At 38.4% G+C, this 20,498-nt stretch overlaps 4 protein-coding genes and 1 long non-coding RNA gene across 5 annotated transcripts; 2 read left to right on the top strand and 3 right to left on the bottom strand.

Annotated features, from left to right (window-relative positions):
• The first annotated feature begins 23 nt into the window (after positions 1-23).
• On the top strand, positions 24-1,895 carry LOC122419120 (rhomboid-related protein 4-like). The gene is made up of 2 exons (XM_043433409.1): positions 24-406; positions 501-1,895. Exons 1-2 carry the CDS (start codon positions 284-286, stop codon positions 1,116-1,118), a joined length of 741 nt encoding a protein of 246 aa, XP_043289344.1. The 5' UTR covers positions 24-283; the 3' UTR covers positions 1,119-1,895.
• shtd (shattered) lies at positions 1,473-10,905 on the bottom strand. Its single transcript, XM_043433399.1, has 17 exons — positions 10,167-10,905; positions 9,918-10,061; positions 9,417-9,734; positions 8,994-9,177; positions 8,602-8,868; positions 8,101-8,515; positions 7,654-7,843; positions 7,160-7,562; positions 5,036-7,045; positions 4,683-4,887; positions 4,139-4,459; positions 3,760-3,988; positions 3,487-3,692; positions 3,033-3,372; positions 2,272-2,902; positions 2,055-2,186; positions 1,473-1,759 (listed from the first exon to the last, which is right to left on the bottom strand). The coding sequence occupies exons 1-17, from the start codon at positions 10,188-10,190 to the stop codon at positions 1,674-1,676; spliced, it is 6,105 nt and encodes a 2,034-aa protein (XP_043289334.1). The 5' UTR covers positions 10,191-10,905; the 3' UTR covers positions 1,473-1,673.
• A 103-nt stretch (positions 10,906-11,008) lies between these two features.
• On the bottom strand, positions 11,009-14,624 carry Arp1 (Actin-related protein 1). The gene is made up of 7 exons (XM_043433401.1): positions 14,428-14,624; positions 14,002-14,066; positions 13,203-13,529; positions 12,364-12,673; positions 12,120-12,293; positions 11,903-11,965; positions 11,009-11,824 (listed from the first exon to the last, which is right to left on the bottom strand). Exons 1-7 carry the CDS (start codon positions 14,473-14,475, stop codon positions 11,681-11,683), a joined length of 1,131 nt encoding a protein of 376 aa, XP_043289336.1. The 5' UTR covers positions 14,476-14,624; the 3' UTR covers positions 11,009-11,680.
• Positions 14,625-14,825: 201 nt separating this feature from the next.
• LOC122406284 (uncharacterized) lies at positions 14,826-15,642 on the top strand. The gene is made up of 2 exons (XR_006259948.1): positions 14,826-15,113; positions 15,232-15,642. It is a non-coding gene; the product is annotated as an uncharacterized lncRNA (long non-coding RNA).
• Positions 15,643-15,778: 136 nt separating this feature from the next.
• On the bottom strand, positions 15,779-17,419 carry LOC122406281 (potassium channel subfamily K member 15). The gene has a single exon (XM_043411665.1). It carries the CDS (start codon positions 17,102-17,104, stop codon positions 16,103-16,105), a length of 1,002 nt encoding a protein of 333 aa, XP_043267600.1. The 5' UTR covers positions 17,105-17,419; the 3' UTR covers positions 15,779-16,102.
• Between the last annotated feature and the right edge of the window lie 3,079 nt (positions 17,420-20,498).

Here is a 20,498-nt window from a genome sequence, read left to right on the forward strand (position 1 = left end):
ACCTCGCAAACTGAAAATTCTCCTCGAATTTTCGGGAAACTATTTCATCAGCGGGAGTCTTGAAAAAACCGAATTATGTTGCGAGTACATTCCACATTCAGTGTTGCTAAAGCGAAGGTCGAAGCATTTGGAATTTTTTTCCACTAATTTTGAATATCTTCGTATATTACTTGACTCGTCGGGAGATTGTTTTTTGACCATCGTAAATGAAAAAAATATATTAAGATAGTGAAATTGAAAGTAATAACCGTCAGTAAGTGAATCCACTGGATTAGTTTTGAAAATGAGACCGATTCAAAGAAGACAACAAATTCAGCAGTATGGTTTATATTTGCTGGCTATGCAAACTATGGATTACGGGATTAATAAAATACCACCTGCAACGCTTCTCGCAATCATTGGACAGGTACCAAAAAAAGTTCTGATTGGAAAAATTATACAATATTGAAACTATTAGTAGATAAGAAAATCTAAACAAAAAAATTCATTGCAAATTTAAGGCTCTGCTTTTCACTGGAATAATTCAAGTTCCCTGGAACGCAGAAGACGTTTGTATATCTGCAATCAAAGTCCTCAAATATAAAGATTGGAGATCATTCATAGTATCAAATTTCGAACATGGATCGGACATGCATCTCTACTACAACATGATATCATTCATACTGAAAGGCTCAACACTCGAGCCATTATACGGGACTGCAAACTATGCACTGCTTCTGGGAATTTTCTCGGTGGGCTGCAGTGCGATGTATGTTGGATTATCATGGAGTTTAACTCAAATCACCGGGGACTGGTCCTACTTCACAACATGTGCTATTGGTTTTTCAGCAGTCTTATTCGCCCTTAAAGTCCTCACAATTTGTGAACAAAAGGATGAATTTCACAACATTAGAAATATAAGAGTTGCTAGTAAATATGCCGTTTGGGTAGAATTGTTACTGATTCACATGCTCGTTCCCAATGCTTCGTTCGTCGGTCACCTTGGCGGTATCCTCATTGGCTGTCTTTATTCATATACTTTCCTCGGTGTTCTCATTGACAATGCCCTCTTTTCGATCACTGGCATGCCTATCATTCACAAAGAACCCTTTTATAGAAGGCGAAGACTTTTTGTGTGAAGCTTCCAGTTTTCCAAACATTTTGTATTGTTTACGGTACTATTTTTCTTTGAGTTTTCAACTCCCTTGTGATTTTGATATGTTTATTCGAGTATGTCTTGATACACATAAACGTCATGAGGGAATCTCATCCGTTTTTATTTATGCTGGCTGATGTGATATTTTTTTGTATTTCCAAATTACAAACATCATGGTGTAAATAACAATTGCTTTAAGTTTTTTTCACAAATAAGTAGCCAAAAACGAGCTTGGGAACATTTATACCTAGCCAAAAACGAGTACTTAGATATTTTGTAGCAACTTTACAACAAGCAAATTGTTAAATGGATTAAGACTCGAAGGACAGCCCAAAGGTACTATTTTGATGAAAAATATATTATTTCATTAACGAATACATTTTTTAACTTCTATGAAATTTTTATATACAACAAAGTTTTACAGCGATTTTTGTACTGAACTGTATTTAAAAAATTTCCAGAACTTCATTCAAAACTTCCAGATCAATGAGTTTCGCTTTGGTAGCACCTACTTTCCTAACTTTAATCGTTTCAGTACTTAGATGCTGTTCAACAGTTTATACAACTCGTACAGGGTCGTGTCTTGAACTTCCTGGGTCAAATGATTGTTTATGAAAGGGTGAACTGAAAAGAAAAAATAATTAATTTCCATTTGTTCAAAATGTGCGATGAAAACGATTGTACGTATTTTGTATTAAGGATATTTATATATAAATATTTGATGTTCATTTACTATTAAATAATAAAGAATAATTTAATACGTCGAATATATTCTGTTACCCCCCCCCGATTTCCCATGATTAATTGGGTTCCTTGGAAATTAATTTGTTCATGCAATTTGAAGAGTTTATTGGATTATTAAAAAAAGCCTCAAAAAATTAACTACTAATTTCCATAATTGTATTCGACATCTGCTTACCTCGCAATTCAGTATAATTTGGATGATAAGAAATGTCATTGAAAATACAATAAGCACTGAATTTCGCCAGAACGTCAGGGTTTGCTTGGATGCTACCATTCACCAAGTAATTTCTTAGTAAAGGTTTGAGTTCTGTATTGAAACAAAAAAAGATAAAATAAATGTGCGGTCAGGTTATTTTTTGTTGAAGAATAGAAAAAAAATGAAACTGCCTGACCTTCTTCCCACGAATCCATGATAGAAGCAGTTTTTTGTTTTATTGCCAAAACGCTTTCAATGCTGAACAAAGAATTGGAATCTTCGATGTGATTCCTATTGAGAACTTGAGACGAAACTAATTTTATTTGCCAAACGACGTAGGATGTCGGTCGTTGTTCGATCGCTTCGATGCTCTTGTACATGTTCACCCATAACGGTAACAAACTTATTTTATCCTTGATAACGCATTCGTAAACAATTATAGCGAGAGTTTGCAAAAAATGTCTTTCCGAGTCTGAAACTTCTCGCACATCTTGTTGCACGTTCGTTAAACTTTGGACGGTTCTCGCTGGAGAATTCATTTCACTGATATCCATTTTTTCTCCATGAAACAGTTTAGACGATTTATCTATCGAGTCGTTAAGACTTTTCGAGGAAAATGACGAATTTGTCTTACTATGGCTACTCGAAAATAATCCGTCTCTCGTTGTCTCATACTTGAACTTTTCGTTTGTAACTCGATTCAAGAAATATTTGACAATATTCAAGACCGTTTTATCGTCTGTAAAAGATGTCACGTGCTCTGGCCGAGCTGCCCACGTTATCACGTTTTCTGTCGTCAAAGTTTGAGCCACTAAACTTCTGAATCCCTGAAAAAAGAAATTTGGATTATCAATTACACATCTAAATTCATTTTTCCATACATGATTATTACTTCGAACAAATTTATCATGCTGGAAATAACAAAAAATATAAATTTTGAAATAGGATTATAATTACATGTGGATCTTCGAGATACGAGAGACAACCAGCTCTCTGTTTGACACTCAACGAGGCACATTTTTCGAGCATGCCCTCAAGTTGTTGCCAATTGTGTCCTCGCTCGAACACTATTTCCCAATATCGATCATCTTTGAGTTCGACTTTTTTCAAACTTTCAAGCTGAGGAAGCAAGCAAGGGGCTTTCAATACAGCTTCTTGTCCACTTGCTAATCGATCCGTTTTGAATGTCAGATGCACGGTTGCATAACAATTTTTTCTGGTGTCAATATCTTTCGGTAAAATTAAACGAGGTTCTGCAGCGAGTACGTACAAGTGACGAAGGGCCTGGAGGTGATATCTAAAAAAAATTTAATTCCAATTATTGTCATTTTTTTAGTGCTATGCGGTGAATACCTTAAGACCAGAATGTTTTAAAACGAAATAGTGTTAACTAAAACTATTTTTAAAGTACCTGTTGTCGTTACTATGCGTTGGAAATTTGGGGAATAAAGCGATAACAAGAGCAGCCACTGCGCTCGGACTGTTGGAAAGAGTGTATCTTCCTCCACCAAGAAACAAAAGGCCGAGTGCCATGTGCGTGGCGAGATGAGAACCGTAAGTAACGACGTTACTCGCTGGGCCCACTCGAGTTCTCACTTGTCTACAAATCCTCATTATCTAATAAACAAAAAAGATATCGAAACACCAGCAAATCAAGAAAAAAGTATATGAATATAAATTTTACCTCAAGGTCACCGGTTCCAGCCATGACAGCAGCAGTGGACAGTAAAATAACGTTGAGGCAAGTTTCGATGGTAGATTTGCCGGCCAGTTCACCGATCGATTTGTGCGAAAGAGCAGTAAACATTTGAGCATAATTGTGAAGTGTTTTGAACGCATTCTCGTTTGCTGTTCCCGCGTATTTCAGACCCAGAGCCATACAAGCACCTGCGATTATGTTGCAGTATGCTTGGCTGTGGGAAGAGTAGTTAATTTGTCCATTTCAGGCATTACAACAAAAAATATTCATTGAAAAATTACAGCACAGGATTCTTCAAATATTTTCAAATTATTAGACGAAAGTATTATCGATGTGATTTGAAAAACATTGTGCATTCACTCACTTCATCGTCTCAAGATCGACGCTTTGGGTTATTTCCGGGGTAGGTTTTTGCAGACGATATTTATAAACAATATCGGGTACATGACTCGATATCCACAGAGTGGTAGGTTCAATCTCATCCCACAGTATCAACGATCTGGCAAGTATTCTCAGGAGTAATAAATCCGGGCGTACGAAATCGAGAAGAAACTGCGTACCAGGTGCTCGCATCCACTCGGCTACCGCTCGATTTCCGGTGTTGAAATACATGAGACCTAGAGCTATCGTAGCTCCGGGACTCGTAACGTCGATGTTTATCGAATCACCCTCTCGAATTTGGTAGCTGTATTTGAAGTAATCATATAATATTCATCACTCCAACAAACGTAAAGTTCAATAAAATAAACAAATTATTTTAACTCCAGTTTTTTTTTCCATTCGAACGAATCATCGAACCACGAATATCAACAAGTACGAAACCATAGTTATTTTTTATTTCACGAATTTTCGCTTACTGTAGCGTGATTACTTTTTCATACAATGAATGTCAGATTACTAATAATTACCTGGGAGATTTATATTTTTCTTTTTGTGCTCCAGTAAATGGTCTTGCATGTCCACCAACCATATAATAGTGCAGAGTATCTGGAATGCTCGCTAGATCAGAGCCACCACCTCGTCCCAACACCACCAGACCTAAAGCCATTCCTGCGGCGAGGGAATAAGATTCACGATCCACGCAGTTCTTCATTTCCGGTCCTGGTGGTCTTCCTGATTGACGATTCAAAAATATCACTATTTAATGCAAAAGAATTGTAATACTCTTTGAAATAAAACTATAGTTCTTCATGTAATTTAATTCACATCGAACGGAAACGTTGGAAAGGAAATCACAGCACGTTGCGAACGGCCAACTCACCAATTTCCGTAAGCAGAGCGTGAGAAATGTGTCGATGAGCTGTTCCTTGATAAACGAGACCAACTCCCATGAGAGCAGCGACTTGAACGTTCTGTTGAACGTTCAATTCGATGCTCGTTGGTGGAAGAAGAGTTTCAACGTGAAGGGATAGCAATTTAGTCATAGAGACATCCATGGTCGCACGGTGAGTGGCAGACAATCCCAGGAGAAGACCAACATTGGTGGCCTCGTGACCTTCCACGAGATACTCGTACATGCTGAACGGAGCCAGATTTTTCAAGTGGCCATTGAGACCAAGTGCCATTAGGAAGCCTGAGTGTTCTATGCCGAATTCGCCCTGTTGTTGTCTATTGTAAACAATCCAGGTTGAATCAATGTTCGAGGCGTCCGGATGAATCCGAAGACCGGCAGCAACGCCGTTGTGGAAGAGGGGCCACAAATTCATGTTCGGTGGAACATCGATGTGGGCGAGTTCCACAGTGGTACCGCGAGGAGAAGCTTTGCCAGTTAAACAGAGACGGGGAATAGGCAACTGTTCCGTTATTATCGGTGTAGAAGTCCGAAGCGTAAACATTCCTCTCGCAACCGGAAGTGCCATGGTTCTGGTGCAAAGAGCGTGTAAATGACGTTCTTGTTCTTCAATAAACTCGTGATCACTCACGTCGGGACGTTGGACTATTGCTATTCTTACGGGTTTCGAGGAATCGAGCAAACGCCGAAGCTCAGCAACGCGGTGGTCCTTGTTGAAGCGCAGTTTCAATATCGAATCGTCGAATTCCATCCCATCATCCTGATCGGGATCTCTAGCTGGATAAGTTTGACCACTAGTTTCCGAGCTGTGCTCCGATTGTAACGTCCTCGAGTGCTTCTCTAGAGCGGCCAAATCCTCCCGATCGATCAACTCGTAAGCTCCGGTTGGCCAATCTGAAGGTGGACGTTCTCTGCACCGATGCAATACGTCCTTTATTATCAGGGCAACTCCTGGTGGAAAATTTTCGAGATCTTTTTTCGTAAAGCCCATTTCGTGATAGAACAGAACTATTCTATCGGCACGAGGACATTCCAGTTTCCGTGGCACATCCTTTTCCTGCTTCCATCCGGTTTCCAAGTGATCCACTCGACTTCCAGCTGGCACGATCAATTTCGTCAAATTGTCGATGTCCACAGACTCTGCTCGATCTTCGTGCGATATCAGACCAACCAACTGAACGATCGATTTCGTTCGCGGATTCACTCGACTCAAATAGGGATAAGCCGTTACTCCGAAGACGTGCAAAAGATTGTACAAAGTTTCGAAGATACTCGGTGGCTTCGAGGGCATGTAATTCGGGGGTGTGATTTTCTCTAGTTCTACATTCGTCAATTGAGACGTTAGTCCACTCTCGAGAGGACACAATTCCGGAAAATCGAGGAAATAATAACGAGAGTACATTTCAAACTTGAGATCGGTGCTGAGTTGATGAAGTAGCTGAGCCAGAAGTGGTAAACTCTCGGACATGTCGGAATGAAGTTTCAATTCCTCGTACAGAAGATGAAGAGAAAAGAGAACGAGTGGTAAATACGGGAACAGAGTTGCCTGCGTATTTATTTTTCCGATGTTCGAGATAGAGCTCGTTGGGTTTTGGGTCGATTCCGATTTTTCGTGTTTCGAGCATTCCTTCAGATGCAAAACGTCATTTACGTATGTACGCGTATTCTTGTGCTCCGACGACTCCAGAATGTATAGCCAATCTTCGTGGGTCCCGGAATCATTTGTTTTTTGCTTTTTCGGTACAACAATCGGACTATTTCGCTCGCCAAGGCGCTCGTCCTCCGTCCTTTGGATCAACCGTAACTTGTCCACGTCGTAGCCCAATAAAGTCAAAAGAATAATCAGAAACAGATGCCACTCTTGGATCGGTGTGAAATCTTGTGGTCCTGGAGCGTTTCGAGCTCCGTACCACTTGACTAATAATTGCATGGCTAAATCCCTTTGCAACACACTCCGAAGAGCTTTCAGACACTTAGTCACTGCAAATTATAAGAAAAAATATTTTCGCTACAGCCAATTTAGTATAAATAAAAATGTATCAAGTCATTGGGGTTCCAAGACATTGAAACTTGTTGAAATTCATTGTTTCGTACCTAAAGGAGACGTGCTTGCAGCTGGAAGAGCTATCCTGTAAAAACTCTTATTGCTGTATTCAAGAGTGATTTTATTCCCAACGGCATCCTTCAGACCAATAAGGCCAGCATCCAATAGAGAATTATCCAATAAGAGCGGAGCTCTGCCACAAGTGCCTCCAACGGGGCTGAGAAGATGAAGAGCTTCTTCAAATTTGACTTCATTGGAAGCAACATGTTGCGGGATCAATGAGCTTCTTCGTGGGAAAGGCGAACTTAATTTTTGTCCCAAATTGTTGATAAAATAATTACAGCTACCAATATTCGGCAAGGTGCTCGGTATGTGAACTTTTCCAACGCAAGTTACACCAGAATAGAGAGTTACGCCGTTAGATAAGTCCAAAGTCGCGATCATGTTGAGAGTCTGAAAATTATTCCGATTTTGTATAATACAAAAATTATTACTATTTGTGCAGCTATGCGATTATTCCAGTACTAATTGGGGCTACACGAACCGGAAGGCTGACGGCATCCTTCGCGACGATACTTGTCACCATTCCAAATATAATTTGTTGCTGTTTGTTCGTTTTTTCCAATCTCACAAGAAAAAGTTGCGATCTATTCGGCACGAGGTAGCCCAAATACCCTTGACCCACAAGGTCCGAAGTCAAAACAACTTTGGATGCACGTCCAGATAAAATTTCTCTGAAAAAAAAAAACCGGTGAAATAAAAAGATCATTTTATTGCAAACTCTCAGAGCTTAAAAGTGACTTCCTGTTTTCCATGACATTATGCCCAATTTTCTTGAGTTTCTTCTTATGAAAAATTTTCCGAATGCACTCCCAATTTTTGATTTATAAAACAAATTCTTCAAATTATCAGTATTCAATGGGAGAAAAATATCAAAAAATATTACGATAAAAATGAATGGAATAAAATTTTGCATTTTTCTTACACATACTTTGGCATCCCACTATTTTCAGTCCATACGTGATCGAGACATATTTCCGGATACAAAGGTTTACTCGTGGTTGCCGGACGTTCCTGATATTGCACGCTGTTACAACTGTTCGGACTGTTTTGCGACTGTCCGAGAATAGTCGTCATAACAGTCTGATGAAGTCGCGTTTGATGAACGCTAGGATTGACCGACGCACCGATCAGAGGAGAAAACGCTGAATGCGTGGGAGATTGACATCGAGAAATCGTAGCCATTGGACTTTGCGACCGTGAATGCTGATTATGCTGTTGTTGTTGAGACGGCGATGGACCTCCGCCTGAACAAGATGTTGTGTAAGATGTGCCACGCGAACCAAACGGACTGTTTGCCATTCCCAATCCCATACTTATTCCGCTCAACTGAGGATTGGGAACTCCTGAAGAATCAATCATTTTTAAGGTGGTTGCTAAAAAACTGTTCAGTTCGTATTTTATCGATTTTTAGATTTGTCAGTGAATTTACCGAATAGGCTCAGAGCTTTTGCGCTGCAACTGCGATTCGCTGAAGCGTTGGCTCCGATGTGGAAGGACGAGGCATTTGTCGAATTATTGAACACACTGGAGGTCGTATCGCCACTGCCACAAACAATTTGTTTTTCCTCGTTTGATGCTTTGCGTATTTTGTACACGGAATGTAAGCCCGTTTTCATGTCGTAAACCACCGCCAGGGATGGCTCAGAACTTGTGAATACAATTTGTTGATTGGCGTCGCACATGTAAGTAATGGACCCTAAAAATGCATATAAATTCATTCAATTTTGTTCTCAGTTTTTTTTTCAATTGAACTTTTTCAGCTATTGAATGTTCTGTTGATAAGTTAAAACTTTAATTATTGTAAAGATTTTGCAAATTTACCATGTTTTATTAGCAAAGGGCATATTTCATCGAGCGGATGAGACAGTGAAAAAGCTACGGGCAAATGGCTGTGGTTTTGAGTTGCCCATTTACTTGCTTCAAGAGAAGAGTATCTCGATAGCGGTGAAGGAACTTGTGATTTTTCCAAAAGTATTCCATACTTTGTTGTCCAGACTGCAGATATCTGGAAAATTTTGTTTATCAAAACTAATCGTAGTTCGTTTGGTCAATCACAAAAATGTATGAAATAATTGATTCCCTCATTTCTCAACAAGTATTGTTCCTTTACTAAAAAAAAATTATCATGGAATAAAGCTCATTTATAAAAAGTCAGCTCTTTTATAATAATTGTTCCTAAAATTCAAATAATTAATGCGTGCTAAAGTCGCCTGTTTGCCTTGTAAGTAGAGTTTGTTTACTTACTTGAAACTGCAAACTGGAAACATAGTCCTCTCCTGTGTCAGTGAAAACTTTGAGCGTATAAGAATCAAGGAGACAAATGCATTCAATGTTTTTCCCCAATTTTTCATCATCTTCCGTGTCCTTGTCTCTCATCATTTGGTTCGGAGTGGTAGTACAAAATGTACACCACAAAGCATGTTTAATATCAGTTTCACAGGTATAAGAAGTTTGCAGTACTCTTGTAAACTGCATGCCTTTCGAATGTATAGCAACTTTGCCGCAGCAGTAAAGCTCTTCCTCTCCACAAACTTCATTGTTTCTCACCAACCAGAACTCTTTCTTCATGAAATTAAATGAAATTTACCAATGTAAGAGAGTCAAAAAAATTGTAATAATGGTCTCAGAGAAAAAACTCATGGGAATAGTATGAATCAAAGTTTTCTAAAACATGAATATATAATCATTCCAACAACGAATTATTGTGAAAAATAACTCTCATAAAAGAAAATATTTAAATCTTACAGCGGATTTCTCGGATATATTGACTTGACTAAATTTTCGTAGTAGTATGCTGTCACCAGTTGAATTTTGACATCCAGTTGGTAATTGGTGTATGACCGATCCAGGATGGCGTGAATAAGTGTCCCGGCCACCTGGGCTATACTCCTAAATAAATGTAATTTTTTAAACAATCTTTACGTTTTTTCCACTCGATATGTTCTGAAAATTATATGAATGATAAGGTTTGATTCACGATACAAACGTCAGTACCAGCGGATCTGAGGCGGCGATCATTTTTTCCCTGGTTTCATCCAGATTTGCTAAATTGTTTTTTTATTTTATATTATATTTTCCGAAACGAGAGTCGGTCTTTTTTGCTTTATTTATTTTTTTTATCCAAAGATCACGTGTACACAACTTTAAAGTATTCGAACGGTTTCCTTTTTTTTTTTATTTCGCGAATCAACAACACTGACCCATGGACGCTGCCATGATTGACGAAACGACGCCGGCGACAAAGGACAAAGCAACATTCGTACATAACCCTATTTCAAACCCGTGTGATCCTGATTATTTATCACCATCATCCCGCCATTAACATGAGTTTGAATGACGTGATAACGTCTCGCGTTCTATTTTTCGCATTTTCAATCTGTCAAATGAGCACAGCGGGATTAAAGGAAAGAGTAAAAATAATAAATCGTGTATGGAAATTATACTTTAGTAAATTTGACTGCTGCTGTGACGTGAACCCTTGTGGCGAAAATATACCTTTCTTTATTTTCAATAGTTCAGAGAAAAAAAATCAGAAACATCTATGAAATGATAAAAATCCTCATTCATTTGGATTTACTCTAGGATAAATCTGCACAATCCAAAAATCTGATTGTGAGATCCTGTACATTACTCAAAATTCTTACCCTCTTGTGACTGTGTCAAATCCTGCCATTTATTCTCTTTATCGGTGAGAGGTTGCCAGTCTTCAAATTTTAACATTATCATGTTCTCACAACAGAAACCTAAATTTTGTTCTATATGGTTAAGATAATAATTGAGACAAAAAAGATAATTTCGAAAATGTTTTTTTTTTATGAGAAATCGCACATTCTATATAACTATCAGAATTGCGATGATTTATTTTTACGAAAGCATACATATTTACAAATACTTTGCAAAATTACTATATACTGCACTGGAAGGGTTGCCCTACAATTCCGTGTCTGCTGCAAATTTAATTAACGCGTAAAGAAACATTTTAACATATTTTGTTTCATATTCCAAAGGGATGCAATTTGTTTTTCATTCAAACTAGACAATACGCTGTTACAGATTAAAAAGTACAAAAAAAGAACATAAATAGACAGTTCAGTTTGTAAATTAAATTAATTATCGCACTATGCCGTAATATGTCTAAATAATCTTAAAAATCACTGAAAAATATTTTCAAGGGATCAGAGCTGCACTAGTCAGTTTAGTGGGTGATTTTTTCAGTTCAAAATAAAGAACCAAAAATATTACAAAGTATTCGTCGGTGTTCTATTATGTATTCACGATCCCTCGGAATTATTCGAACGCACGGAAAATCATTTGTAAAAATTTTTCGTTGGGGCGAAAAAAGCTTTGTGTTTCTTTGTTTTTTTTGTGTATGTCTGTGTGTTTGAGTCTTCATGTGTGTATAGTTAAACACGATTAAGTGCGAGTGTTGTGCCGAGCATTATTCTTTCGGTTCTTGATAAAAGTTATGCGTTATATTTCAATTTTTTGGCGATATATTAGTATTTTGTTCAGAAAGTTTTGCGATGTATCGCTCTGGTACCGTCCTCGTCGTATTCTCGTTTGCTGACCCACATCTTTTTGAACGTATCTAACGAAGCGAGGATCGAACCACCGATCCAAGTGCTGTAGAGTCGTTCTTGTGGCGCTGATATCTATCCAAACATTATTTTGTCGATTCAATCATCAATATTCAATAGCTGAATCTATCAGAGATTTTCAATTAAACTTACCCTTATCTTTATATCCTTTGCTAACATTTTACAAATTTCAGAGAGCAGCCTATCGCCAAAGCCCTGAAAATTTGGACGATTAGATTGATAGAAAAATCATTCTTCCGATTTTTTGACGTTGGAATATTCAACAGAAACAGAAAACGAAAACAAGATTCTTCAAATTCACAAAATCGTAAGAATTTTTCTACTTTTTCAATTATCTGAAAAAACTTACTCGGAACAACGTAGAGCCACCGGACAACACGATGTTCTGGAAAAGCACTTTCCTCAAATCCAAATCCGATTTTTGGATCGAGTACATAAGTACCTCGTGCAGTCCCTCACATTCCTCGCCAATGAGATCGGGTCTAAAGAGAACTTCGGGAGCTCGGAATCTCGCCGGGCCGATCTGCCAATTTTTCATGTGTTAGATCATTTTCTATGTATTTTTTTGAAGTAAGGAATTATTTAGAATATACCTCAAGACAACTGCCATCGGGTAACGTATATTGAAACTTGTCCGTGTCAATAGTTTCCTCTTTTTGTGGATTGCTAGCGAGATAGCAGGATCTTTCTTTAATCGTCCTCACGATCTCAAATTCGGCAGTCGTTTTGAAGTTGATACCCTCTTTGCGTAGTAACAACCTTAAATATCTCGTGACATCACGACCCGCGATGTCCACCCTCATAATACTGTGAGGCATGGCGAATCCCTCGTAAATTGGTACTGCGTGCGTAACACCGTCACCTGAGTCGAGAACTACTCCCGTTGTTCTACCTGTAGCGTATCTGCCAATAAAAGTAAATGTTAAACATCATTTTTTTCATCTATTCCGTTCAATTCATCATTTCACTTCACCATTAATATTGATGTAAATTTTGTAATAGGAGACAAAAATAGTGGTGTATGGTTCTTCACTTCAATATTGAGAAATATTCAGGCGCTTGTTCATTAAAGAAACTCCAGTAGCAAAAAAATTGGATAAGTAGGAGTAATGATTTCTGGATTGGCAAGAGTAATGATCTGCATTGGTATAGAAAGATATCTTCTAGAATTTCTGGAGCGGAGTTGAATTAACATTTTTACATTGAATACTGCAACATAAAAATATTGCTGAACCGTTCAGCAAGAAAATTGGAGTCAAATATTGGAGTTTATATAAAAGAACTGAGAAAAGCTGGATAATAACAATGATTCTAATGAGATGTATTGATATCAAAATAATATTGAAAAGATAAGAAAAAACCAAATATCAGAATTGTAGTTGAAAACTCATTAGAATTATGAAAATCCAATCAGATTTCGGATTCAACTCACAGACTAAGAACAGCTTGCATGGAAACAAAGAGTGCAGGTACGTTCAAAGATTCGAAGAATATTTCAGCCGCTTTTTCTCTGTTCTTTCTTGGATTGAGAGGTGCTTCTGTTAGTAAAACAGGATGTTCCTCGCAAAAAGTTGCAAGTTGGTCTTTGCCGTAAACGTAGTTCCAGATTCTTTCCATGTCATTCCAGTCTGTAACTATGCCGTGCTCCATGGGATAACGAAGAGAGAGGAGACCACGATGTTCTTCCGCTATTGGACCAACAAACAGGTCTCCTTCCAAAGCACCGGCCATGACACGCACATGCTTCGGCCTGCCGATGCTGAGAACACAATTTCATTTACAAAACTATTCAGTATTTGTTGTCCTTCTGTCACACAGATAAAGAAATGTGTGGAAAACCATGAAAATTATTGCCAACGTTTCAGAATTTCATCATCCAATATTGTTTCTCTTGATACTTGAAAAAGTACCAACGAAATCATAGAACATGCGACGAGGCATTCAGGAATCTCCTAAGTTTTTATCGCATTTGGTATTGAATCTTACAACTATCAACAATTGACTAGAGAATCAATCTTTTCAACAACTAAGGCACTTTGATGTTGAAAAAATGTTTCAAGATCATTCTCTGCTCATTACGTTGAGAGCTCATGAAACGTGAATCAAATTTATAACAAAGGTACTCAAACATTGTTGGACAAAAATAAACTTCATCGCTATCTGTCGATAATCTTTGTGACAGAACAATTTGGTTGTTGTGAATTTTTATTAGTTGCCAAACTTTTACTTACTAATTAGGAAATCTACATTTTGGTATTTGATCGCCCGCGAATCCTGCTTTTATCACGCCAGAACCCTGAAATGATAGTAAAATTCAAGTAAATGGATCATCGTCATTTTATTGATTTTTTTCGCATGTTTTTACGACGAGACTTCTTTGGCAATTGTCAGACTTGACATTGACAGATTTATGTACGATCTATTGTTATCGGGAACACTACGTGAAAATCATTTGTTCAAACGTCAAATTGTCGTTGTTGAAGTAACGTCGATATATTATTTGTTTCGTGACAAAATATTTCTTCCAAGTTCTATGAACCGCAACCGGACAATATGGCCTGCAGGGATTTGACACATCGCCGAGTTCACGGACACATACAAATATAGGAGTGCGGAAATATTCCTTGACAAATATAAAAAGAACCATTTCTACTTACGTTATCGATAACCACGGGCTGATTCACAATAACGTCGTACGGTTCCATTTTTTCGTCGTGATATAAGGTTTGGCTCTAATCTATCAGGGCTCTACTTCCTAATTCAGAATTTTCAGTTTCATATACAGTTTGCCCCGAATGAGTCTCGATCGAGTCCCACACACCTCCACACCTTCTTTCACAGCCCTGAATCCTTGCACTCGATATGTAACCTTTGAAAAATTTCAGTTGCTAGTCTTTAACACACAGCGATCCCTTTTTTATTGGGAATGAACTTTTGAGTACGACTTTTCGGTAATGTAGACCGAAACGGTTGTAAAGATCGTCGATAAGCTAGAGATCCGTTCCATCATCATTTAAAGCAAAAGCTTTTTTCAAATGCAGTCGATGCTCTCCAACATCATCGTGCAACCATTACGCTTTGTGCAATCCTGTGTACGTCAAATTTTCATTTTCCCCACTCAAAGTTTCGAAATAATTACTTTCTTTTCGCTAATTTTTCCCCTTTCTACGCGATGCTCGTGTCGTACTGGCAATATTTAAAGTGGAGATTTGAAACGAAGAAGAAATTGATATCAGAAACTGTTTCGATCTCTCTATAGATTGACGCTGATATAGCGTCAAGTTTCTTTCATCAAGGAAGCTCACGCGAATCTAATGGAAATCGAAAATTCTAACTTTGAGAGGTGAAATTTAGAAATATGCTAGAAATATACATCGTGCATCTATATTCCCAGAATTATTATAGGCGACCTACGTCTAGTTGTCGAGAAAACAATTAACAAAAATCACATTTTTTGAAAGGTTATGCACAGGCTCTTATGGCAGGCACACTTCCTGTGCGACGATTCGTATTTAATGAAATAGAGAATCCTCCCAACTTTCAAGAGCCAAAAACGAGAATAAGAAAATAGAAGATTTTTAGATATCAATGACGTCTTGAGAAAGTCTTGTTACCAGTGAAAATGACTTCGAAATGGAAAAAGAAAAACACTTTTTTGAGGTTAACGAGTAATAACGATCAACGGTGGAAGGTTTGACAACACCATGAGCCAGCAGCTGGTTTAAAATATAGATATGCATACGCATATAAATAGAAAATGGCTGTTGTCACATTTTGCTTGACGATTTTACTACAATAGTATTTTAATTAACCGCTATCATTATATTAAAAATTGATCAACCACAATAAATAAGTTACGCATATAATATTAATAATTGCGCGAATAAATTTTCTTCCTTTCTTTGATAATAAAAAAAGCAAAAAAATTAAGTTGCTTTTTTGAATCACAAAAGTAACGGATGATCTTCCTTAATAATGCAGACATACGATAAAAATAGACACGTCGTATTGAAAAACAGATTCATTTTATTTTATACAAAATATTTAAAACAAAGTACAAAAACAAAATAAAAATAGAGTTGCGAAGTTTGGGTATTCGTGATTACGTGGTGCATCCGGGTTGTTCTGAATGCGCGGAAATGTTCAATGTCCTCTGTCAATTAGTACAATTGTTTGTAGACAAAACGTTTGTCACAAGACGATGAATTGTTCTAACGTGAAATAGAGCGATTGATCTTTCGTTAAAACTGAATTTTAGTAGCAGCTTTTGGTGGCTGGAAATTTCGGTAGTAGCAGATTTCGTGATCGAAGTTTTGTGCGATGGTTGCTCGATCATTCGAGTCTAGCACGGCAACAAGTCATCATAATTTTGTGCCTGAAGTCGTCGAAAGCTCTCTTGGTATCTTCGCTCAATTGTCGCGCTTTGACACGAACCGTTTCTCTCATGAGGTTGTAGCACATGGCGACGAGGCCGAGTCCGAAGAGGAGATAAACAAAATTGATAACCAATTTCGTCTGGCTTTCGTTCTGATTTTCGTCGTTGAGATCGGTTCCTGGGACGAAATCACCAATGCCGATTTTGCACAGGGACGTTACGCAGAAGTAAGCGCTGTCGAGGTAGCCCCATCCTTCCCATTGGGCGAAGGTGATGGTGCCAGCGAGGATGTAACCGGAAAGGACCCAGAGACAGGCGGTCGAGGGGACGATTATTCTCGTTCCAGGCTTTCTTTTACCCGTGCACTCGTGCATCCTCGTATACAACCATCTGAAAGTGTGTGCGAGAACTTTGCCCATGTTGAGAAAGTAGAGAACGTAAAGGGGTATACCAAAAATCGCGTAAACGACGGTAGCCCCGCGGCCCCAGGGGGTTCGCGGTACCAAATTCCCGTAGCCGATCATCGTGAAAACGGACAAGCAGAACATAAGCGCAGCCGGAATGGTCCACGACTCCTTCGTTGTGTGACCGTTGTAACCTTTTTTCACGGCCTCGACGACTCGCCTTTGAAATAGGATCAAAATCTCGTCGGCGGTCGCGTTGAAAGCTTCTCTGTCGAGAATATTGACAGTCTGGTTTCCGGCGGTTCTCTTCCAGAGTGTCAGCGCGCACGTCGATCGCTGCCCCTTCAAATCTATCGACTCTGCGTTCTTCTCAATCGCTATGAATGCCATTGCTCCCACGATGGCGTAGCCCACAACCAAGCCGCCGACTCCGACTTGGGTGCACATGAAAGCAACGAGCTTGCGACAACAGTCCTTCACCCTTTCGCGAGGATCCACGCCAGTCGAAGTGCTTGAGGAATCTCTGCTCCTCAGCGACGACCTCATGCGCGGCATTCTTCTTACTTTTTCTTTCCCTTCCCTGTCGAAACTCTCACGAATTTTCAATGGCTAAACGCTTGTCCGCGTTCAACATGGCGAGCTTAACGCTGGATCGTTCGGAAGCTTCGTAAAGTAAAACTCAAGCTCTGTTTAGCTCAACGTAGAAACTTCGCGTCTCGGACTCTTTGCGCACTCTCGTTTCATCCCATAAAACCAGCACAATTGTCGCGCGATTCGTTCTCCAAATTTTCATCAACTATCGTCGAACATTTCCCTCAAAAAAAACCTTTCCATGGACCGTTTAACTGCGCTGGACCAGGAAGCCAGATCTCCAACTCACGCTGTTAAGACTGATGCTTGTTCTCTTTGCTTCTCTCATTTTCCAAAAAGATCCGACAGGCTTCACGTGGTCTTTCTATTTTTGGCGGTCCCGCCAGCATTGCTTCTCTACGTTTGTGCTCCGTGTCTCTTTCCGTTATTACAATACCTCTCTCTTTCTCTTTCTCTTTCTCTCATTCTCGCCCGCTTCTTTTCTCGCTCTCAAATCTCGTATATATTTTTGTTTTGTACTCGATAAGAATTCGAACAGATTTATAAAAATGTTGGTCTTACCATTTTTTTGTGAACATTATTTTGTAAGTATAACTTCGAGGCAAAGCGCGTCTCTTTGTATCCAATTAGCCAGCTTATTCTATTTTTTTATTTTTTTTATTTTTTTTTTATTTTTTTTTTTTAAATCCATCGAAGAACAAGAGATGCATACTTTTTAATATCAGCTCAAAAGTGCTTCCAAGGGATGAAATTACGCTCAAAGTTGAGCATTTTTTTAGCTGGTACATTTTTTTATCTAGAAGCACTCGACCAGTCGAAACGAAACCAATTGCAAAATGTTACTTCAAAAAACCTATTTGACATGTTTAATTTCTTATGCACCTTTATTACGTGGAGGTGAACCAACCAACCGACCCCCCCCCCCCCTCCCCCTCCCCCTCCCTAATATTCATGAAATTTGCAGCTATCTCGCTCGCACTCACGGAAAATTCTCATCCGATTTTATTAACAAACACGAGACAGAATTTGACTCTCATCCTCGCGGTGTTTGTTCAAAGAACTCTCTCGTTTTTTTTTTTGGAGAAAATCTTTCCTCCAGCGGTGAGATAAAATTTCGCCCTAAAAAATATGTCCACGAGCGAGGAGACACCTTAAAAGGTGGGAGTTCATCGAATTACGGGAAGAATGAAATCAAACTGCTAAGATGAGCTTCTCTGAGCCTCGGAAGGGTTTCAAAGAAAGTTGCGAAGAATAAAAATGATTATTTCGACGAAAATTAAATTAAATCGCTCAATTAAACCTCAAACTTTGACTATTCACTACGACATCAAAGAGAAAGTATCACTCATGGAAATTCCTTTTTGTGAATGTGTACTAACTGGGAGTAATGAAACTCAAAAGAATGAAGTCTAATCCTCGTTCCAATATATTCAATTTTGAACGGTTCACTGCCAAACCGAAGAAGCTCAGATTGACTTTTAAGTTCGTTCCCAATTAATCCAATAATAACTCATGTATTGTGTGTGTTCATGATGAAGATTACGAGAGATGAAAGGAAGCGGCAGATGCTTTTCATCTCGTCCTTTTGCATTGCCTGATAGGATTACGAGGAAATATGATGGTGAAGCTTTGCCTCTTAACTATTCATAAGAAAGATTTTGATGAGGTTTTTTTCAAAAGTCCTGCTGGTTATTGTAAAAGTAATCTTATGGTACAATGGAATCTCCTATGCACGAATAATCATGATGGAGCGAACAAATCGCGTATACATTCGAGTGCCACAGTGTTCGCTTATCAAACACGTAGCTCGAGTGTCTCCCTGCATATGCTCATAACCGTGGGATCGCCGAGTTCCCTGCTGATTAATTGCAACGAACTGTGATATGGGGGAGCTGCCTCTTGACCCCATTTTTCTGTGCAATTTTCTCAAGTTCGTTCAATCATTTTATTTATTGATAATTCGATATTTTCATTCTCTTCATTGTATCAATATTGATTGGTGAATAAATCTATTTTTACACTATGACAAAATATCGATGACGTCCTTCACGTTTTTATGGACTTCCAACTTTTTAGTACACGTACAATTGTTCAGCATAAATATAAAAACTGAGATGATCATTCATACACTTTGTACTCACCCCCAATTCCGATCAAAATTGTAGTACGATTAAAATATACAACCTTGTTCGTGACAAGCGCCGTTTCAAAGACCTTCATCGAGCCAAAAGTTGCAAATCGTACACCTGGTACCATACACCACGACGGTAGACAATTTTAAACTTATTTCAATCTATGAGGGTTTCCACGTCGAATAAACTCTTCGAATTACTATTATTTTTCATAAATCATCGAATTAACAATGTTGACAAATGGAACTAACTGCGGTGGTGTAGTTAACAGGATGTTGATCCCTCGATTGTCGAGGCCTAAAAAACTCTAATTCGAGAATAAAGATCTGCAGCATCGTTGTCATTATTGTTACAATTTTACGAGGAATTTATGGAAAATTAATGATAAAGATAAAGCGAGGAGCATCGACTTCCCTGTGGCTTCTCGGATGCAAATTATTTTACTCTTCCTTTTCAACCAAATGCCACGATCAAGGTTATCAAAAACAGTACTCGACTATCCATAATATTGTTAAAAAAGAATTTATGAAAATATTGTTTATTCGAAGAAATGTATCAATGAAATATTGATTGATAAATTGGCACAATGAGTCTGAATATAATATTGGCGGTGCGCATGTACGCGTGGGTGCGACCTCGATGCTCTGCTGTATAATGTCACGAACCACGGTGCTACAAATATGCATACATTTGACTGTGTACAGCCGTGTATTTAATATATGTGAGGAGCACCTGAATGGTCTCGATTCAATCAAGTTCTTAGAACGGTCCATGATGAGACCAGACGCTTTTAACGAGGGAACAATATCAGCGGTACTTTAAAGTACGATGATCGATTCCAAAAAGTTCAATTAATTAAGAATAAGCAATAAAAAGTGTAGCGGCAACCACAAAAGCAGAAATATTTATTTAAATGTTTCAATAATAAACTCGGCAGTGAAAAGAAAATTGTGTTTTTTTTTTCGTTAAATTTGAATCAATAATAATAAATTCTCCACCTTCTTGAAAGCTACTTAGTAAGAAATTTCAACGTTTTACTCGAAACCGATGATTGTGCAGTGAGCGGTGATGTTATATACCGACGGACTCGTCGCGGGTATTTCGTTTATGGAATAACTTGAAATTGTTATTGATTCGAAGGGTGCTGCGCTCTCCGATTCAGATCGGAGATAAGTGATAAACGGCTTCAATTCACCTTAACCGATTTTGGTTCCCTCGTTTTTTTT

This window comes from Venturia canescens, chromosome 1 (genome assembly GCF_019457755.1).
Source record: "Venturia canescens isolate UGA chromosome 1, ASM1945775v1, whole genome shotgun sequence".
Lineage (NCBI taxonomy): Eukaryota > Metazoa > Arthropoda > Insecta > Hymenoptera > Ichneumonidae > Venturia > Venturia canescens.